Consider the following 23,032-nt stretch of genomic DNA (forward strand, 5'->3'; position numbering starts at 1 on the left):
CTACTCTCTCTCTCTCTCTCTCTCTCTCTCTCTCTCTCTCTCTCTCTCTCTCTCTCTCTCTCTCTCTCTCTCTCTCTCTCCCTCCCTCCCTCCCTCCCTCCCTCCCTCCCTCCCTCCCTCCCTTCCTGAAAACTCGATTTAAAAACTGATTTATATAATTTATATGTGCGAGGTCGCTTATTTGATAACTTTCCACGGACTATTGTAAAGTTAATCCCATCAATTATATCTATTAATAGCTGCAATTATCGCTGGATGATCGTTAAATTCTGCCAATAAATTACACGATGCATTCGTTAACGCTGCTGTTGAATAAATGACGGTAAAATTATAGCCTAAAGACTTCTCAAATTGAAGGAAGACAAATAATTGCTGTAGAGAGAAGAGTGTTCCCTTTTCATTAAAATCGGATTATAAGTCTCTTTCATCGAGCTTTTTCGAGATTATTTTTTCACGCGTATACACTGAGTTATCCGCAGCACTAACAGAATTTCTTTCAAACGTAGCTATTGATTTTGCGAGATTAAAAAAATTATAAAAGCCGCAAGGAAACCGACGCTCGTTTCAAGTCTTTAATACAAAAATTAAACCCATTAATTGAAAAAAAAAACTGAACGCGTTGCCCTCGAAAGAATTGGCGGACTGTCTTCACAAGTACTTCGAGCATTTTTTATTAGTAGCTTATCGCGACGAAACAGTTTTGATAATTATTTATTTTTAAAGCAGAAAATGTTTCAAGTATGAATCACTTATCGAATCGCTTATATTTTGATAAACAAAGTGCTTACGGCTTACAGAAACGCAGACGTCGCGTTGAACGAATCAACAAACTTATATAAGGAAGGTTAAGGCTTCCAATATTCGATCGTTCGAGCATGTACACCAAATCAGCATCTTTTCTTCACATCCTTTCACGTACGATTATCGACCTTTGATCCCCGTCGACGAAACCCGATTCTATTTAAGGATCCCCAGCGGCCGTGCGCGGTGACCAGCCTCGCTTGTGTACGAGAGAAAGACAATCGCTCGTAACGGTCTCGTGATGTAAGACGCGCGCGCAATCTTCGGGTTTCCACGCGCAAAGCTCCGATAAGATCGCCCGCTTTGTTACATACGCGGAGAGTCATTCATTATCGCGTGCACGCAGTCGATTATGGTATTCCGCGCCGGAATGTCGCGAATGAGCTTTCACTACGGGAGAGTGGACTTCCGATGACGCGTCCGACGGCCTTTCCAGCGGCAGACGCGCTTTTGAATCGATAATATCGGGGTAAGAGAGAGCATTTCCGGGCGCCGCGCGATTTTCGCGACCACGGGGGGAGCCGTGTCGGCCGGGCTGGCGCCCGGATAAGTGACTTTAAAGTCGGAAGCGTGGGATTTTATCTTCGGGGGGGGACTTGATTGTCGCCATCGCATCGCGCGATAAGCGTAATTTATTGCGTTTGTACACGCGCACTTTTATTCCTCCACCCGTTATCGTCCCGCTGTAGCAAGACGTAAATTTTAGATACACGAGGAAAGGTGGTAGTGACCGCCTTGACATATTCAGGCCATTGGCGCATTTTCTCCATAATGCAAAAGTACTGTGTTTCTCGGATAACGAATCGAATTTTCCTTCGGGCGGCTCGACTTGTGCGCGCTAGACTTTTAAGATAGAAAACGCGCGCGGTCTTTTAACCGACTTTGTTTTCTGGTTGATATTAATCATAGCGCGCTATGAGCGAGTTAACAAAATATGATAATTGATATATGAAGATAAGCACACAGGTACCCGACATTATCTAGAACTTAATATTTAATAGCTAATCTTAGAATCAATTGCGTAAACCAAACAGCTCTGCTATCCTTCGACAAATCTTATGAAGTTCTGTCTAGTACATTTATTTCCCTGTTGAACTTTTTTATCCGGACGCCATTTGAAAAATCTACTTATGTAAGAAGCACAAATCCCACAAAACATTTTGATATACAGTGTGCATACATACATCTATGTATTATATATATACTGTGTATATGAATTTTTAGTACACACACAGTACATACATTGGATATGAAATATATGTGCAAATGTTACCGGAATAATGTACACAGAAAGTTCTAGGTATGTTATATGTACACGATTTACACATTTTATGTATATACATGACGTATATTGATTTGCTATCCATTACAGGTACATGTAGTATATGTACGCAAGATATACATAGGATGTAGATAATTTGTACATATGCATATGATATACATAGTATGTATGTACATACATGTACATAATATGAACATTTGTACATCCAGCAATGTACATGCCATGTGCAATGTATATACACATATGAAATGAACATGAAATAAAGATACGTCATGTATATACATAATATGTATGTACATATAATGCATATACCTCTGGTCTTTAATGTACATACACACATACGTACATTGTTTTAGTTGCATTTTATGTTCTTTAGATTTAGAATGAAATCAAAGAATAATAGCAGGGGCTCAGAGCCTGAACAAGGTTGTAATGTCCGATAAAATTACTTTATTATTATATAATATTATATATGTATAGTAATTTTATCGGACATTGCAACCTTGTTCAGGCTCTCAGCCCCTTCTATTATTATTTGATTTTATCATACGAGCTATTGTTATTTATGTAGAATAAAATTTTATCGCGTACGTTTTCTTATCTTAATAGATTTGGACATAATTGTACGAAAGTTTAAACATGATATGTCCAATTAATGCTTACGTGGCTTGTATAATAATTTATGTATTTTTTGTGATTTATTAGATGTATATATCTACATGTACATACTACATACCGCAAAGAATATACAAATTATAGACATTTAATGGATATACATTTTCAGGCGCTGTATATACATATTGAATCCATCCATAAATATACATATTATGTGCTGCAATGTATGTCCAAATTATGTACATGAGATGTATATACATTTTACATACAGGATAATTTTTTCGTGGAGGAAAAATACATTGTATACATAGGACGTCCGATATTATGTGGGATGATTCTAGACACAACTTACGCGCGAATGATCGCGCAGGAGAAATTCGAGCAGGAAAACACATCTCGAGTCGAAATTTTGGCCCGTTGAACCTTTAATTCTATTGTATAGTAGGACCTGAGACAGTAAAAGAGGTCGAAGTGCAAGTACAAAATTTATACTTTCAAACTGATAGTGTCGGAAATTTCTACTTTTGCCAATTTAGCATTAAAGTAGGCCCTTTTAAGTAGGAGCTAAACTAAATTTTTTTAATTAAAGATTCAAGGGAGGGATTACAAAATATAATGTCATCAAAGTATGCGTATAGATCAGCTGAGTAGGTGTAAATTATCTTTAAAAGTGTCAAAATAGTACCAAAATTTCGACTCGGGATGCGTCCAGTTGTTACGGCAGTTGAAAGGGGGGGAAAAAGATAGGGAATCCGTGCGTGTGATAGTCACTTAAATATTCTTGAAGGATAATTTACCTAGACATAAGCTTTTATAACGCGAGCAGATTATCGCGTTGTATCGCGTCGCGATAAGAAGAAATTTGCATTGCGTATTTAGAAAGCTTAAACTCGCACGAAATGCGCGAATCTTTCAATCGAACAAACAAGCTCGCTTAATTATCCTCCGAAAGATAATATGCCGCTCGCGCGATGTGTACTCAATTGCCCAAAATACGATAAGCAATGTTGCGTTATCAACGCTGCGCAATGAAAATATCGTGAAGCATGTTGTGCACCCGTGGCAAAACACGCGTGAGTCTGTTAATAAAAAAATTAAGCTCCATCCCGTTCCCGTCGAATTAAGCTTATCCGATTTCCAAGCGCTGCGACATTATGTCTCTTTGCGGAGGATAGCGCATGCTCGCTGCATACTGTTCGTTATGAAAATTACGAGAGGTCGCGAAGAGTCACGATTTTAACTGACATCTGCAATAATCGCAGAAACCTTAATAAAAACGAGGCACAAATAAACTTTTTTTCTTTATTAAATGCACTTTCTCTGTAAGTTAATTTCATGTATACCGGGCTATACAGACTTTACCTTTGTTGCTTGACTGTGAGAGTCAAGGAGATGTTATTAATGAGTTTCAAGCAGTGAAAAATGAACAGATAAAACGCAGGAGGGAGAAAAGCCGAGTTTTCAACAATATTTCAAGTCTCATTATTCCTAGATATTATTATCTCGGTACCTATCCGCTTCTAAACGAGCATTAAAATCCTTCTCTTTATAAACAAATCTCTTGGGGAAAAATTACAACGGAATCAAGCGGTATCGTATTAAAATTCGAAATCGAAAGCTTTGCCACATTAAAATGCACAGTTCAAAATATTTAATTATTCATAAATTTTAAAAAACAACAATCAATCGCGAAAAGAAGCTGAACTTCCATAGAGTTTCATTCCTTTGTGAAAGAGCAACGTATTTATGGTATCTTTACGTTCGTCACAATCTTGATATCGCATCTGCGTTTCATCAACTAACAAGTGGCGGAGATAATCATTTCAATGTTGGTTGAAACACGAAGCGCGCGTGGATTAAAAACTCATAAAGCGCGTGCGAAATAATCTCCAAACCACGTGCTATAAGCTCTCGAGAGCAATCACTTCTGATTTGAGAAGTGATCACTTCTGATTTAAAAAGTGGATCGCGTCGCGCTAATTTTCGATAAGAAGTCATTGTACTCGAGAACGAAGGCACGTAGACGAACGCGCGTTGACGGGTTCCTTTCGCGGTCTATCGACCGCCCCGCGTCTACGTCGTGGCTGCAATTTAAACGTGCGAATCCGCGAGCCACCTCTTACGTGAACCGCGCACGTCGTACATCAGAGCCGCGTGTGTGTCTGGCGGGATTAATTACTATGGCAGGCGGCCTGAAAGCACATCTCGCCGCGACGAGAATTTTCGATTTATGACGTGTACGCACGTACGTCCGATCCTTAACGCGTTAACCTTTCGGACGAGCCAGACGGAAGAAGGAGAGAGAGAGATACCGTTAGCCGACTCTCGTTTCACTTTCGCGACACTTATTATAACGTTACACGGGCGCGCGACCTTCTTCTGGTATTTCGGGTAAATAAGAGATGGCCGCGGGCTGGCAATGTCAGAGGACCGTGTCTCTGTATAATATCCCGCCGCGTAATACATGTATTGTAACGTACACATGCGAAACTAATATCGGCAAAAAATACAAACGACGTTACGAAAATCTCCGTTGTAACTTTAGCCTCGGCCTCGGCCTGGAAATAGGCCCCGCGTATCCCCGACGAACTCTCCATCGGTAGTGTGCGATTTACTTTGAATATAAAACAAATCTTTCGCGTCTACCGTCATTGTTAAATACTGTTAGAATAGGCACATTTGATAAAAATATAACTTTTTCTTCCTCGCACCTGTATAAATTTAAAACTCCATCATTTTTGTCCTATTGTTTGTCCTATATTCTATATTTGTCCTGTTTTGTCTATTTGCGTTTTCAGTCGTCAAAATCTGCCTTTCTTTTGTAGCTGCAAAGTGTGAGAACAAGATCGGGTCCATTCTTTTCGCATCCGATTTTGGTCGCAAAGTGCACCTTCAGAAAGGATTTCTGTTCTCTTAGATATCTCTTACTGATACAAAAAATATTTTTAACGCATTTATATTTCTCACAACCTCATTTAGTATAAAAATAAGACAATATCAAAATAAAATCAATAATTCTTATTCCCCTCTATCGAATTAAAAAAGATTGACTTACTATGAGACAAGAGTAAGTTATAATATATAAACGTAAATTTATATTATATTCGTAAGTTATATTCGAAAAAAAGACGACACATACTATAATTTTAATTTAGATTTTCGAACTTTTCATTTAAGATTAAAATATTCCCTATTCGAATATTCGAATAATGTCATCACTTTTCGAATATTTCATTTAAGATTAAAATATTCGTAAGTTATACTCGAAAAAAAGACGATACATATTATAATTTTAATTTAGATTTTCGAATTTTTCATTTAAGATTAAAAGATTCCTTTCTCTATAATAAATATGATTGGCGCTATATCGATCCTATTTTATGATACATTCAAGTGTAAAGCATTGGATCCGGAAACTTTTTCTGTAGGTGTAGGTACCAAACGAAAGGTCTCGTCAAGCTGATTACAGATATGTCAGTCTCAGAGTGTAGCTATTTGACGTACCAGAGATATCGAGCTCCAAAAATTCCAAAACCAAGGAGAAGTCGACTAAAAGGTTTCCCATTGGTCGATGCTAATGACATCGTCCTGGATTTTCTAATGTAATATAGGTGATTAAAGCGCCAACGCGCTTATTACATATAATAAACCCATATAATAAACGCGCTTTATAATAATAAACCAAAGTAAGTTTTAGGTGGATTAAGTGAATTATTATCTGGATTTTTCGGAGCCAGACATCTCTGGAACGTTAAATAGGTACACTCTGAGATTGACATGTCTGCAATCAGCTTACCGAGACCTTTCGTTTGGCACCTACTTTGGGACCAAAATTGAATGCGAAAAAAATGGGATCATTTGCCTATGGACACTTGTTCTCACTCTTTATCTCCAGTAAGGATTTAGGATGGCGGGCTGTGCGTGCGACTAATCAAATTTTATAGTGTAATTATACTAATAATTGGATGCGAATTCTACGCTCTTTTTCAGTTCATGATCCTCGGCGGACTGCTCTTCCCCGCTTGCGATTGAAAACTTCCAAAGAACCCTATTATCTCTACGAAAAGAAAAAGACGAAGCGGGGTTGGAAATTCGCTTTCGGTAGGAAATGTGAAATACGACGTGAATCATAGATGTCGACGTCTTTTATTTGACACGCTTAGATTATGCTTATTATATTTAGATTGTGCAAATCATTGGACGAGATCCCACGCGTGCTAAAATTAAACCGTACTTTTTCCCTCGATATTTTCGTTACTTATCGTCGGCTAATGGTGGCAAACATCTTCGGAATCTGTGTCACTGGTCGATCGATCGTTAGTTCGCGTTAATGCAGTTTCGCGTAGTATCTGTATAGATAAACTTTGCCTTTCGTCGTATCTTTTAAAACAGAAAAAAAATAGTGTTCAGCTCGTGCATAGTTAGTTGACTCGTTCGCGCGACCCGGCAGGAAGATACATCATTGAAGAAAGTTCGAAAGCTCGATAATCTTATTTGTCGCGCCGCGAAGTCAGTCGTCGTCCGGCTCCTCCTCTCCGGTCGTCATCTCGCCGATCCCAATTATCGCGTGTATGCTCTACATCTGCGCGCATCGCGAGATTTTCAGTATTGCGTAACACGCGCAAACATGTTTGGTTTTAAGCGCGATTAAGGACGCGACGGCGCTTTAATCACCTATGCGCACTTAATGCCGAATATCGCGAGGAAACCGGCAGGTCCAGCTGCTCGCGGATGACACGGTCTCGGAGAGAAAGCGTTCACAAGGTTAATCAACAGAAGCGCACCGCGGGTGATTTTGGCGAGCGAAATGTATATTCCAAGATTTTTTCCAGAGGCTCCCCGAGTGTCGAAATTTTGACCCTATGTTGAGCCTTTAATTCTATTACATAGTAGAACCTAAGACAGTAAAAGAGGTCGAACTGCAAGTACAAAATTTACTCCTACTTTAAAACTAATAGCGTCGGAAATTTCTACTTTTGCCAATTTAGCAATAAAGTATGGCCCTTTTAAGTAGGAGCTAAATTAAATTTTTAGAATTAAAGATTCAAGGGAGGAGTAAAAAAATACAATGTCATCAGAGTAGGTTATTGCTGGTCTATGCAGGTGTATGGATCAGCTAGGTCAGGCCTGGGCAATTTTCACTGCCCGCGGGCGCCCGTTTGCCCGCGGGCAATAGCTGTGCGTGTCGGGCAAGAGTGGGGAGACAGTTTCGGCAAGAGTGGGGAGACAGTTTCGGCAAGTGGGAAAGAACGTCGCGCTTTAGAAGTATAGTTCCGAATATGATTGAGACGTGGTGGGGCGATGATTGGAGTGGGGGCATGCCCGCGGGCATGCCCGCGGGCGCCCGCGGGCGCCCGTTGCCCGCGGGCAGCATTTTGCCCACCCCTGAGCTAGGTAGGTGCAAATTATCCTTAAAAGTGTCAAAATAGTACCAAAATTTTGACTCGGGTCTCTCATATGCGATATTGCCATAGCGTTATTTGGCCCGCCGGTATCTTCCTCGCGACGCCGCCTTTCCCAGGTCACAAAGTGATTTATTATCTCGAGAGCAGTAGTATCGATAACATTTTTCAATCGAAATACTATGTAAGCAGCCCCACACCGCTTATCACGCTGTGGCCTGACCCAATCGATAACCGTGCCATTGCTCCGGGAGCAATCTCGTTGTTCGGAGATGCAGGAGGCGAGAAGATGACGTCATTCCAGACGCAAATGATCGTTTCAAGAGCGAAGGAGTGATGCGTGGGCGTGCGATACGAGGGTATTAAAAAGACTCCCGACGCTAGGCACGGCGACGGCGGCCGCAAGATGAGACGGGACGGTCGAAACGTGTCTTACGCGAGGGAAAAGAAACTCGTGGACGCGGGAGAAGTGACTTTCGGTTACGAAGTTTCGGTGCAACTTCACTCATCCGAACTTTGATTGAAAACGTGATTTCAACAAGTGGCCAATCTCTTCGTAATCACGTAGCAATAGATATTACCCAATTTTCTTCCCTCTTCTCGGTTAAATGCTTTTGTATCGAACTCTTTTTCTCTTATATATCGATGTCAATTTTTTGATAACCCGATTAAATTTAATTCTAGACTAGCGTTAGTCAAATTAGCCAAGAGTTATGCTAAAACAAGATTTTCGTCCTTTTAACGAAAATAGATTGCCGTACGATATCGTATTGTGACGTTCTTAGATATAAATAGCATTCTTGTTAAAAATCGCATATTCTAGAGATCTCGCTGGCAAATTTTTCGCGGTCTCTTATCTAACGAGCATGTAGCGATAAGTTTCCTTTTTCTCCATCCAATGTTCATTAGCGATGATTATCAAACTACTTTGTGCGTTCAAATTATGAAAAAAAAATATGGACGAATCGTCAGTTTAAGTCGTCAATGCAGATTTAAAAAATGTTGATGATATCATTGATTACTCTCTCTTTCTCACTACGTAAGTAAATAATTATCTTATCACGTGCGACCTTTCTCGACCGTGGAAATTATTTCTGCCATATGTGCACATCGCCGGCGTACGATAAAATTTCCGGAGTGTTCAAAAGTCGTTAATATCAATGTCACTCGTATTTTGATGGTTTGTAATACATGTTGAATAACGTTTTTATTGGGGACTTATCTTTATGTCACACACACACACATACACACACTACGGAAAGTAACGGAGACTGAAATATATGTACGAAGACACTATTGCGCAACTTTGTATTATACTTAGAAAATTTGAAAATATATGGTTTCTCTGTGCACCGATATTTCCATTTTACGCCTACGTAAAAGAAAGGAAGAAAGGGAATACGGACAGTATTTCGTTACGTAAATGTAGCTGCAAAAACCGTACGCAAAGAACGCTCCGTGTACATCCAAATGGAAAAAAAATAATATAAATTTCGCTCGATTGTTAAATTCCATTGGAGATGCATATTGATTTGTGTAAATAGATTTAAGTAGGACTGTATGTAGAGGAAAGTCCCCTATTACGAGATAGAATCCTAATATGGGATAGCGGGGTTTCTGTTAAATTAATAGACATCGTCGGTTCACTTCACCGTGAATTTATTTTCCTTGGAGTGAAATGTGTTTAGCGGAAATCATCGTAAGATCGTGTGATCGTTGCGAAAAAAGATTTGCGATTGAATTTGGGTGTTGAAAATTTTGCTATCTCATAATAGAGGACTTTTCTCTATACAAAGGTACATTAAATTAAAATGTGTACATATTGTTTCATGTTTACATCATTAGAGGAAAGTCCTTTATTATGAGATAGAAGTCTAATATGAGACAGTAGGTTTTCAACGTCCAAATTCAATCGCAAATCTTTTTTCGCAACGATTACACGATCTGACAATCAATTTTTCACTAAACAGATTTCGCTCCAAGGGCAACAAATACATATTGGAACCAACAGACGATGCCTATTTATTTAGCAGAACCTATCTCGTAATACGGCACTTTCCTGATAATTTTCTGTTACATAAAATACACGACAAATGTATACGAAAAGTGTGTGAGATTTAATGCGAAGTGTCTTGCGACGAAGCAGACAATGCCGCGCGGCGAGCCACGTGATCGATATCACCTCTCGTTGAAACTGCACCCGGCAAATTAATACATACTGGGACACTGATTGGCTAACGCCACCGTCGATTGTGGCCGGCCGCGAACACCCGTTATGCTAATTTAATAATTGTCGTTCCTTATAAATTCTGCCCTTTCCATTCGCTTCCCTTCTCGCCATGGCGATCAGATCGGAGCGCAGTTGCGTTCGGCGCACGCACCTAAGCGGAAAAACGGCGTTTAAATGGGAACGCTCTTTATCCACGCCCACGATCGATCAGACGGCGCGAAAACAACCGTCGACGGATTATTCCGCGATATTTCGAGTTAAGGGGATGCTGGAGCGATTCTGCACCTTCTTGCATTTGTGTAATATACAAATGATCGTCTGATCTCTTTCGCAAGGTCGTATCCCGATTTTACGCAATTTCTCGCCCAGAATGAGTATTTAGGCACAAAGACCGAAACTTGCGTAAAATCGAGATACGACCTTGCGGAAGAAATCAGTCGTTATGTGGCTTTTATGTACAGGCCGACTAGTTTCCACTAATCGGATTAAATCGGAGAACGGCATAATATCGTTGAAATTAAGTTTAGAAGTCTAACAAAAAATCTATTCATTCGAATAAGTTGTAGATTCAGGAAAGTAAACCGAACCCGAGTCGGAATTTTGGCCCTATATGTTGGACCTCTAGTTCTAATATATTGCAGGACCTAAGGCAGTAAAAGAGGTCGAACAGCAAGTACAAAATTTACTCCTACTTTAAAACTGATAGTGTCGGAAATTTCTACTTTTGCCAATTTAGCATTAAAGTAGGTCCTTTTAAGTAGGAGCTAAAGTAAATTTTTAGAATTAAAGATTCAAGGGAGGAGTAAAAAATATAGTGTCATCAAAGTAAGTTATTGCTGGTCTATGTAGGTGTATATATAGATCAGCTAAGTAGGTGTAAATTATCATTAAAAGTGGGAAAATAGTACGAAATTTTGACTCGAGAAGTCGTGTCGGAATATTTCAAGGAAGTGCTCATGAAAGATCCCGTAATAGATATTACAAGACTGTTTCTCCCTAAAATCAATAAGTCGTAGAATTGTCGTACTGAAACTAAACGATAAATTGGAAACATCGCCATCGATATTTCCAATGTGTGGAAAAAGCTACAGGTATTTCCTCCTTCCTCTCGGTCTCGCGAATAAAAGAATACGGTATTTCTTCCACCTACTTTCTTCATCGGAGCTTCTAGTGCAGTTTGAAAGTTTCTCACGATTCTACTAAATTCGATCTGTACTCGCGCGAGCAATTAACTCGATCTCCGATTGCTCGAGTAAGCGCAATTCCTAAACGGATTCTCCAATCTCACTTATCTAATCGCCAATATCTCTTCCACGCATGATTTCTCTCGCGCATGCAATAAAGATTCCGATTTGATAACGCGGCAAGATACGCGCAAGAAAGCGCGTTTCCTCAAGGCCTGCAATCTCGGAAGTAACGAGAGAGGAACTGTTTAGAGAGATTGACGTTTCGCGCGTGTGATTCCGGATAATAAATCACGCGGGCAAACGACAACGCGAATGTTCATACAGAAAATATTCATCCCTGCAAAATTAATGGCGAAGGACGATTATTTTATTTGAATTCATTTTTACAATAACTCCAAGTAATATTAATTAGACTTAATAGTGATTTAAATTAGTAATATTATTAATTTAATAATTTTTTCAATATCAAATATCTTGGCAGATTTAATTTAAAATGTCGCTAAACTAAAGTAACATCATAAAATTAAATAACAAATTGTTACATATGATTCCATAATAAAAATTCTGCAGTTTTCTTTATTTAATTTCTTTTTAAAGAAATGTTTTCAGGATTCAACCTGTTAAAGAATCTAGAAATAAGAACAATTCTGCAACAGTTGTTACAAGGTCAAAATACGATCAAACAAATTCTTTAAAGCTGTATTATAAATTATTTAGAGAGATTTAGAGAGATATCTACCCCAAAGTTATAAATTATTTGTTGTGAAATAATTAACATTATGATAATATTTACGCATTATTTTATTTCATAAGTATGTATAACGTTATGAGTTTTGAGGCAGGAATCTTATGTTCAATTTATTATAATAATTTATATGAAAAAAAAATTAAATAAGAGATAATTAAATTAACATATATTACAATATATGAATGTTGTTAATTTCGCATACTTTATTATGTATGCAATATTGAAGTAAGAGCGTATTTCTTCGTATTTTCGATTTACGATCTGCATTTAAAACTCGTTTCCTACGCCGTTTTTTATACTCGATCCTTTTTCTCATTCAAATTGGAGCCACAATAAATTTTATATCTGAGAAATAGCCACTATAAGAAATGAACGAAGAAGATACTTTTATTCTTCTTCACTCTTCTTAATAACTATGTAAATTATTAAAAAAAATATATTAAGGAGAACTCAACATAAGTAGCTGTTTTTTTTTATTGCATTAATTCGCCTGGCATGAGATTAATATGGCAATTCCGATGTAAATTATTGAAACGAGGAAGAATTACTCGCTATTACAAATCGCGTATAATCTATCGAACGCTAAACAGCTGTTCGCCTGCCTACTGTTTAGAAATCCACTAAATTTGCAGAGCAAAGTTCTTTCTATCGATCAAATGCTGTGCCCAATTGTTTCACGATTAAAGACCTCCCGCGCCTACTTTTATCCGACAAATGTACAGAATGTCAAGCTTTATGTAATGCTGAATCATCAAAAGGAAAACAATGAAAGGTGAGATACAATGTTGAGGTGTAAGATACACCCCACCCGAGAAATGTACACGGAGAGAATTTTCTTTGAAAATTTACCCTGAAAATCATGTAATCGTCGGACAACGTGACATTTCGAAAACTTTATGAGAGTTTTTCTAATTTTACCAGGGTTGGGTAAGTTATCTTTTTTAAAACTAAGTTAAATTGAAGTTAAAGCTTTTAAAATGTAACTTAGTTAAGATACAAGTTAACCCATAATGAAATTGATTGAATTAAAAGTTACGTTAATAATAAATAGAAATTAAAAAGTTAAAAGTTTAATTTTATTTCATTTTCACACAAAATCTTAGATACTCGCAATCACGTAAATTGCGTTAATTTCACGACCAGCATTTGGACAACCAATCACATTACACGGAATATGGTCCGTTTCATGTGCAAACAAATTCAAGTGACTTCAAGAATCAAAGTCCCATATAGGTAATGTCTGTGTTCCAAAATTCACTGCCAGTGCTGAAGATCTATGGTGCATGCAACGTATACTATAGATTTTTAATGCTTACAGTGAAGTTTGGAACACAGGAACTGCCAATATAGGCAGGCGCGCGGTGTCTCGCGACGCCTTTGTTTATGGCATGGCTAATTTTAAGAAAGGTAAATTAAAAGTTACAAGTTACGATAAAATATAACTAAATGAAGTTAAAAGTTAACAGTTTGTAATGTAACTAAGTTAAGTTAAAATTATTTAACTTTTTAACTTAACTTTTAACTTTTTAATTAGACACTACCCAATCCTGAATTTTATCATATATTTTACTAGTAAAATATATGGTACACATTTACTAGTAAAATTCTTTTAAAAAAATAATTCAAAGACAATAATCGCCCTCTACATATTAACAGTAACTACATATTTTGTATTTGAAATTTTACCATACTTTTATCAGTACTTAGACTTACAATAGTATACATTTTACTAGTACTAGAAATGACAAAACGCGCGCTTCGCGCGCGCAGTTTGTGGTCGAGCATTGTGTATTTTTAAGAATTTGTATACATGCAAAGAAGTAATTGTATGCGCAACTTCAATTTTAAATAAAAACTAATTTGTCACTCACTGATACGATTTGCAACAGCAGAGTGGTACATCGTCAACTGCATATGTTAAACTGTAAAAATACAAACATGTATATGATTATTATAGACTAATTATGTAAAATCGAAATGATTGTATTAAATATACTTTATATTTTATATTGTTCAAAACAGGTATTTATTAAAATACTTATATAGAATACTGAAAGTCTTCCTTTTAAATATAAACTCACAAAGTTTTATACGTATGGTTTTGTCTCTAACACTTATTCGAATCCTCGTTCGAATCATTTGAATAAATAAAATAAAAACACCGAACAGAGATACTTTATTTTGAACAAGTAGCAAATAACATAAAAATGTAATACACTCACCTCACCGATTTCTCCGCTGTTGCCCGATGCCTCTCAGGCTTCCTCCTCCTCTCAGATTTCCTTGTGGCACTTACACAACACTCACTCGCAAAAATCATCGATCGCGCGAAATTTCGGACACTCCCGTACGCGATGTGAAATACCGCGAAACCCACGAAATATTATTAACAAATATCGCGTGACTTTCTGTCATACAAATTACTCGAACTAACAATTTGCACTTTTGATTCGGAAGAATAGGATAAATCACTTTTGAATTGGCGATATAAAACGCAACGCGAGCATCGGAAGCATAATCTGCGGTAAATAAATAGTTATTAGTCCGCAACGAAAGGATATTTTACAATCTTTGTCATTCAAACTAATCGACTTTCTTTACTTCCTGTCCGTTCGAGTTGCAAAGAACGGCAAAGCGAATTACAGCGCGAATGCCGAAGTCGTACAAATTTCTCTCTTTTCCCGAAAATGGAACAGATTACACGAAATCGATAGGTAATTAAAAGCGCGGTGCGTAAACGAGATGTAACCGCGACAAAGTACCACGGTTTACATCCATATTTTAGATGAGTTAGTCTTGTGAAATATCTACGTATGCGTTGATAAGAGCCGATAAAGAATCGCCTCAACATACAATTCGTTTCTCATTACAAATTGTAGAAAGGTAATAATTAATCGAGGAACGTTACTTGTTACTGATAAAGGGTGTGAAAATCAATAGCGATTTATCCCTGCATTCACCGCGATCGAGTTTTGGAAACCGATAACGCAAAAGTAATATCACGCACGGAGCGACTCTCGCCACTGCCTGCCGGCTCGACGTTCGGCGAGCGAATGTTAGCGCAGCGACCTTCAGGTACACGATGGCACGCAAAAACATCGTACGTCACCGCGCCGAGAGAAAAACAACGAACGTTGAGAATTTGTTGCCTTTTTTTGTTCCGTGACTGTTACTACGTTTTGTGTATCATTCTGCGGACTTATTGGTATTGATTAAATACACGATTAATTCTGTTCAATCGAGAAAATGTTTCGAAAGAAAAATCGTTGTTAAATTCTAATTACTAAGATTAAATATTTTACTAGTTGGTGTACACAAATGTATATTACTAAATTGCAAATCTTTTCTGTTCGATATTAACGACATTCGCGCTGGTGACATCTCTTTTTTAGAAAGGAAAAAATATATGATACAAATTTACTAGTCAAATTCTTGTAAAAAATTAATTAAAGAAAATAATTATTAATTAATTTGCAGGTATGGATAGTTTATCTGTTTATCTAAATATCTATTTATTTAATACACTATATATTTTACTAGTAAAATGTACATACAGAAACTATCCATACCTACAAAATTAATGGCGAAGGACGATTATTCTCTTCGAATTAATTTTTTACAACAATTTCACTAGTAAATGTGTACCATATATTTTACTAGTAAAATGTATACTATTGTAAGTTTAAATGCTAGTGAAAGTATAGTAAGATTTCAAAAACTCATAAAATTCTTCAAAATACCATATCCCACGATGACAAGATTGTCAGGAAAAACTTCAAGAGAAATTTCTCTACTAGTAAATGTATACCGTATATTTTACTAGTAAAATGTACATACAGAAACTACCCATACCTACAAAATTAATGGCGAAGGACGATTATTTTCTTCAAATTAATTTTTTACAACAATTTCACTAGTAAATGTGTACCATATATTTTACTAGTAAAATGTATACTGTTGTAAGTAACTAGTAAAAGTATGGTAAAATTTCAAAAACTCCTAAAATTCTTCAAAATCCCATATCCCACCACATGATTGTCAGGATAAATGTTAAGAGAAAATTCTCTCTCCGCGCAGGGTCAAGGGTGGTACGTAAGTCTGTAAAAACGGGTATGGATGCGTAAAAAAAATAAAAGATACACGCGTCGGTGTGCCGCGGGCGTCGGAGACGGGGACTCGCGCCTGCCGCGAATCTGCGTGACAACACTCGCACCGAAGTCGACGTAGGACGAACGCGCGAAGGACAGACGCCGGGGTAAACACCGTGTACACAATACGTGCGCGCGAGGGTGGCGCGCGTTGACGTTTCGTCCATCGCGACTTTCGGACTCGGGGATTCCGGCGGGGATCGATCGCGGGGATCGATCGTGCGCCGGCGAGCGGCCGGCGCGCGGGGTGTCGACCTCCCCGCGCGCGCGAGGGTTGAACGGACTCCGCGCGCGGCCGAGTGCAACCCCCTCTCGGCCCTTACCTCGACCGCGCCGCCGGCTGGCGCGCGCCGCAAATGGGCCGACGAGAGGCGAGGTTGTCCGCGCTCTCGCGTCGCGACGCGCGCGATATACGCGCGGACCCGCTCCGCGGGGGGAGGAGATTATGTAAGACGCTTACCTGCATCAGCGGTACTTGCGCGGGATCGGCGGGTCCGGCTGACAGTTTCCCAGGGCTTCTCGTCTCGTCGTTCGCGGCGACGACGACGGCGTGGATGACCTCAGTCCGCGCGGCTTCCGGCTTGGTCGAACGCGGCGCGTCGTTACGGGCTCCGTATTCCATGGTCGCTTCCAAGACGATTCGTTTCCGTCGAATCTCTCTCTCTCGTCTCTATCCAATTGACGACGACGACGACGACGACGAGACACGAGAGCTCCAGCGATGAAAACGGGATACGTTCGTCGGTTGTGCCGGGATCGGCAGACTCGGATCGATTCCGCCGGCGCGAATCGTGAATCCGAGAGGTCCGTAGAAGGTGACGGCGACCGGCGACGCTAGCGCGGGGCAGGGGAGGGGAGGGGGGGGGGGAAAGAGCACTTCCGAATTCGGCCGCGCGCGCCGCGACGAGGAGAGGCGCCCGATCTGCTGCGGCGACGGAATATCGGAGCGGAGCGTCACGTGGTCGAGACTCCGCGAGCGCGTGTAACCGACGGGTAAGAGAGACAGAGAAGTGCGCCGTCGATTCTTCGAGAAACTTGGCGTGATAAGCGGCGGAGGCCCGGACGGGGGACGGTCGTTCTCGCACGGGGGAGTCGCGCGCGAGGCACACAAGATCGGCGGCACAAACACGCGCGATAGTCGGCGCGGGGGACACCTTCGCGCGACGCGACTGCGCGAGGTATTCGGGCGGTATTTACCGGTGCGGACGTGCGGCAATCGTAAACGCGGAGGTTTTCCTTCTTTCCTTCCCCGGAGATACGGAAGATACGAACGACGGGACAAACGCGAGGCGAACGACGGGGTTCGGCACTGCGAGAATCTCGTCGCCTCGCGGCCGGTCCCGTCCCGGCTCGCGCCGCCGCCGCCGTCGTCGTCGCGCCCCACCCGAGCGGAGCCGAATGCCGAGCAGTGCCTCCCCCTACCCCCCGCCCCCGCGTCCTCTCCGCTCTCCCCGCGCCATCATCGCGCCCGACCGTCTGCTCGAAATCATCTGCGAGAGAGAGAGATAGAGTGAGGGAGGGAGGGAAGAGAGTTTTCGCACCGCCGTCGCGTCGCGACGTTGATCGTTCGCGATGTCGAGCTCGTTGTCTCGTGTCTGATAGCCGAGCGAAGTTCGACGACGACGACGAAGCGCGACAAGCTCCGCTCGCCGGCCGCAATTAGCCCACGCCTGGCGCGATCGCAGAACGCTCCTCGCCGCTCGCCAACCCTCTCTCTACCTTCGCGCGGATTGCGTTCGCACTTTGGGGTCGGTTTGGAACCCGCTGTATTAGGCCCGCTCTCACCGGACGTCCCTTAACTTTAGTCTCGGTTCAATTCGTGTTTGTCTCTTTCTGAAGTAACAGTTGGAAAGAAACAGAGATAACGAATTAAACTAAGTTTGGTTCAATTCGTGTTTGTCTCTTTCTAAAGTAGCCGTTGGTAAGAAACAGATAAGGAATTAAACTAAGCTTGGTTTAATTCGTGTTTGTCTCTTTCTAAAGTAACCGTTGGAAAGGGACAAAGAACGACTTGAGCTAACAACAAGCTCAAAGTTAAGGGACGTTGGTGAAACCAGGCCCGAATCGCGAGCAAATTGTCTTCGCCACGTGGTGTCAAAAGCACCAAAAAAAAACAAACGCCAACTCGATTTTATAATCTAAATTTCTGAAAACTCGCCGAGGAATGTTTTAAATTTATATTTATTATACAGGACGAGGGAAAAAGTATGGAAACATTTTTTCATTTGTCTAATAAAAAATTATTTGACAAATGAAAAAATGTTTCAGACAAAAGTTGTTCCAATTAATTAATAGAAAAGGATGATATAATAAGAAACGGAGGTTTCCGTTTAAAAAACTCAAGATGACCTTTATGTAACCTTCAAACGACTATCCAAGGTCAAACCAATGGTGCCATCTTATGTCCCCCTTGAAACCATACAACTTTTGTCTCAAACATTTCTTTCTAAACTGCACAGTTTTCGAAACATTTAGGGTTTTCCATACCTTTTCCTCACCCTGTATAATAATATCCGACAAATATATAATTGTATATTTAATGTAATGTAATTTTTATATTTGTAAAAGCGTGTCGCTAAAAGAGGCCTACAATATGTTGTAAGCTTGCAAACTTAGTTTTGTAAAATATATTCAGTTATTAGAAATATTCTTCGTAATCCGATAGGTGGAAGACACAATAATAGTACGCACATTACGAGAATTTTCAGAAATTAGATCGACAAAGAGAGCGAGCGTTTCGCAATTAATGAGAATTGCAAGTAGCTCAACGTGGCGATATACATATAAATGGTTGGACATTTTGCAACGCATCCTATGTTTTGTCAGAATTAATGAAAGTACGAGCGTATTATGAGAATTTTGCTTTATTTCCTCATCTGCGTTTTAGATAAACGCAGATAATCTTATCCTGTTTCTGCAACGAGATCCGTGTTTCTACAGCCGTGGTATTGTCTTCGCAGGATGTACGCACTCTCGAAAGGTAACGCAAATTAATAATATTTGAGAAGCTTCAGTAGGCATCGCCGTTAATTGTCCCGCGAGACCTGGTACATCGTGAGAGAATTCCGAGACAACAGCCCTCGGGAGGTGACCGTGACGATTGCGAAGCTGTAAAAATGCTTGTTTACACGTGACTGACCAACGTGTCGAGTGAAATATCCGGTACTTATACGAGATCGCGTAAATAGGGGAGGAAAACCGAGAGAAAACCGAGGACTGTATTTCAGCTTATAATAATAATAATTTGTCTGAAAAAGTTTCTACCCGTCTAATCGATCCGAAGTTAAATTAAACTCCCACCTACTGTTGAGAGAATTTCAAAAGTTTTCTCTCAAGACGTTAATCTAATTTAATTACTTCGAAATTTGATTTTGAATATATTACCCTTTTAATGTGTTTGCATAATACAATAGCGTATTACTTCTAATAACGTAATAATAAAGAAATTTCTAACGAAGGAATAAAGTTGCAAACACGACTTTTACCGTTCCCGACCTCAAATGCGACTCCGAGCTAAATGGACCTTAATCTGAATTACAAAGCGAAACCCGGTAATCAGCACGGACACTTTAACGCATTGCAAATTTATCTGGATAATACAATTCAGTTTTATAAATTTTTTTTAAGTGCTTTATAATAGACAGCTTGCTTACCTATAGCGAATTCGGCAGCACTGAGTGCGCATTAAGGCTTGTTTACACTCAATTTTTATGTTTAAGGATCCTCTTAAATCCTTTTCGAAATACCTCTTAGCCAGTAAAATCCGTGCACTGAAAATGAAATTTACTCAATCTTAATCAACGCAAATTAATTTTAAAACGAATAATAAATAAATTTTTACTCAAAGTGAAAAATTTATTCTTTAAAATTGAGAAAATTTGATATTATTAAAATTAATCTTTCACGAATTTTACCCCGCGTAACTAAAAATCGCAATTAGCTATTCTATCTATATCCAAGATTTTAAAACAATGCTAATCAATTCTCTCAATTAGTTCTGTCGATATTCAGTAACGCAAAGATCATTTTCACTTAAGAGGCAGTAACCGAAATGTTAAGTTGCTTAACTACAAAAGAACGGTCAAAATTTTTGCCAGAGTAAAGTTATGGACGATCCAAATAATTCGATTACTAATTGCGGGGCCCCAAAATGGGTTGCTAACTGTCTTTTCTTTCCCAGAGCGCGCACCGGTGCGAGCTACCGAATTCCCTACGAGTGTAGATTTCTGAAAAATTGAAGGTGAGCACATTTAGGCAACCGAAGCTGATTATTCTCGATAACAGCCAATAACTTTTAGTCGCGCCTAGCGAGCTAATTATTTTACGTTGCCTAATTATTTCCACGCTCCAGAAACTCGCCAGTATTCTTTCTCCTTCTTTTCGTCACTCGCTGGTGTTGCGCACATTGTGCTACATTGTATCATGTCGGAGGTAATAACTCGCAAACGTACGAATAATCGCGTTAAACGTTGATTAGACTCGCGGGTAGCCTCGCTGAATGATCGTTCATAGACAATTAACTTTCCTTTCGAGGCGGTGCTTGAGCAATGCAACGATATCCGCCTCATCGCGCCTTTCAACTGTTCGACTAACGATAAAGGATAAAAGGCGCGGATAGCCTATCGGCGCGATCGGATTATCGAGGCACTATCGATACCGGCATTAAAGTCCACCGATCTCTCGCTCTCATTGATAAAAGTATCGTGTCTTGCAATTATCTCGCGAACGTACGACTTGATTCGCCTCTTGTTCCATTCCCTCTGCAGATCGAGTTATCTCCCCGACTTAACGATTTCCGATACCAGCGGACAGGCTCTCGTCGATCAACGAGACGGATAGGGATATAATTAATCATATTCCTGCCTGCAAATGAGATAATCCGATCGGCGTGCTGCACATACGGCGCGCGCGGTGTCGAAAATACAGTCTCGCCGTGCGCCACCGACAAATGGAAAGCCCGAGGCAGGCCCGGACGTTGGCAAAGATCGGCCGATGGGCGCGTAGCGAATTAATTTCCCGCTTTCTTAAGGGAGAATGCGCGTGGCACAATAATTATTGCATCGCACGGTGCATCGGATTGACCGTGTTCATGGCGCGGATCGCGCGCGCCGGCCGACCGGCCGGCCAGCCGCTTCTTCCATTCGTTTTTCCTAATGAGCGCGCGCCGGTTACGCTCGTAGTGCGTACGTACCGTACGTACATGCATCTCGCGTCTCGTCGAGGAAGCAATTTGCAGTAGAAGCGGTCGATCGAGATGAGACCGAGAGCCGTGGCGGGGAAGCCGCGCCTGCCATCGCCTTGCCCGGCCATCCGCCTCGCCTATCTCGCGCGTCATTACCTGTCCGGCGTAAGTCAACAACCTTTAATTCTCACAGGCAACGAACTGCGTAACGCTAAACGCGCCCGTTCGTCCCGGCGCTCTGCGTGTCCTCGGAGACCAGCGGTTCATTCAATTGTCAGAACGTCCCTCTCGCTTTCGATCGGCTCCCTCCTCTCCCATTCATGTTTAATTAAAGTCTTGCGCGAGCAATGTAATTTAAAAACTCGCACAGCTGAAAGACACCTTCGGACTCCTTTATTCCGAAGAGATATCCTTTTAATTAAAAAGCTGAAAGAGCGTTAGATAATAATTTTTAATTTTAATTAATTTTTAAAAAATTTTTGCTTATTAAAACGCATTCCCTACAATATCGGCGCAATCTCCTCCACGACATTTGTAGTGGATACACTCTTAGGGCCAGTTTCACAAACGTCGTTTAACCGCTAACCCATGGTTAATTGATCCTCTGTCTCTTCTTGGATAACAAGATAGAGAAAGATAGGAAGTCGATTGAACTCTGGTTAACAGTTAACCGACGTTTGTGAAACTGGACCTTAATCTTGTATCGCGCAGTACCGCCGAATTCGAGGTGCACGTTAAAATAAAAAGTGTACGTAATTACGAGGCACATAAAAATCCACCAAAATAGGAGGGGAAGATATTTTCCCCGGTATATTACGGGGTAGATATATGAGTTAATGATGAATATATGACGATCAGTTGGAGGTACCGCTCGAGGTACCGTCTACAAATTCACGGTACATTTTTTAGGAGGTACAAGCGGCTCTTGTACGCACCTCCTAAAGTAGTACGAGATACAATGTACCGCCTGTCTCCATGCCAACGAGAGATAGCTTTTGTTATTATCTTCCTTCGTCGTGTCACACTTACGTGATCGCGTCGGCTAAAGACACGAGGTGCACGTTACCAGGGTTGGGAAGTAACTCGTTACTTTCTCTCCATCTGTAACTATAACTTAAGTTACATTTTGTTGATGACTAGTAACTAATTTAATATAGTTACATTAATGGTTACTTTATACTATTTTTTAAACCTCTACAGATCGCACTAGGTGTTTCATTTGCACATAAACGCTTTAACCGATACTTAATAATTCAAACGCAGATTTGATATTTTTATTTTCATTGCAAGAAAGTAACTGCAAAGTAACGATTCGTTACTTTTTGAGTAACTAGTTATATTTTTAGCGAAAAAAACTGTAACTGTAACTAGATACTTTTACAAAGTAACTTTCCCAACCCTGTACATAATTATGGACGCGTTTTATGATATAGATCA

The 23,032-nt window shown here is 40.2% G+C and overlaps 1 protein-coding gene across 1 annotated transcript in view; it reads right to left on the minus strand.

Annotated features, from left to right (window-relative positions):
- The window catches only part of LOC105560258 (protein FAM46C), a 137,146-nt gene extending 119,898 nt beyond the window's left edge, over window positions 1-17,248 (minus strand). Inside the window, exon 1 of the mRNA XM_012009199.1 lies at window positions 16,874-17,248. Coding sequence (XP_011864589.1) covers window positions 16,874-17,035 — 162 coding nt within the window. The 5' untranslated portion in view covers window positions 17,036-17,248. The remainder of the gene's footprint in view (window positions 1-16,873) is intronic.
- Window positions 17,249-23,032: the final 5,784 nt, after the last annotated feature.

The sequence above is a fragment of the Vollenhovia emeryi genome, unplaced genomic scaffold (genome assembly GCF_000949405.1).
Source record: "Vollenhovia emeryi isolate VEMERY1.0 unplaced genomic scaffold, V.emery_V1.0 DF939235.1, whole genome shotgun sequence".
NCBI classification, from domain to species: Eukaryota; Metazoa; Arthropoda; class Insecta; order Hymenoptera; family Formicidae; genus Vollenhovia; species Vollenhovia emeryi.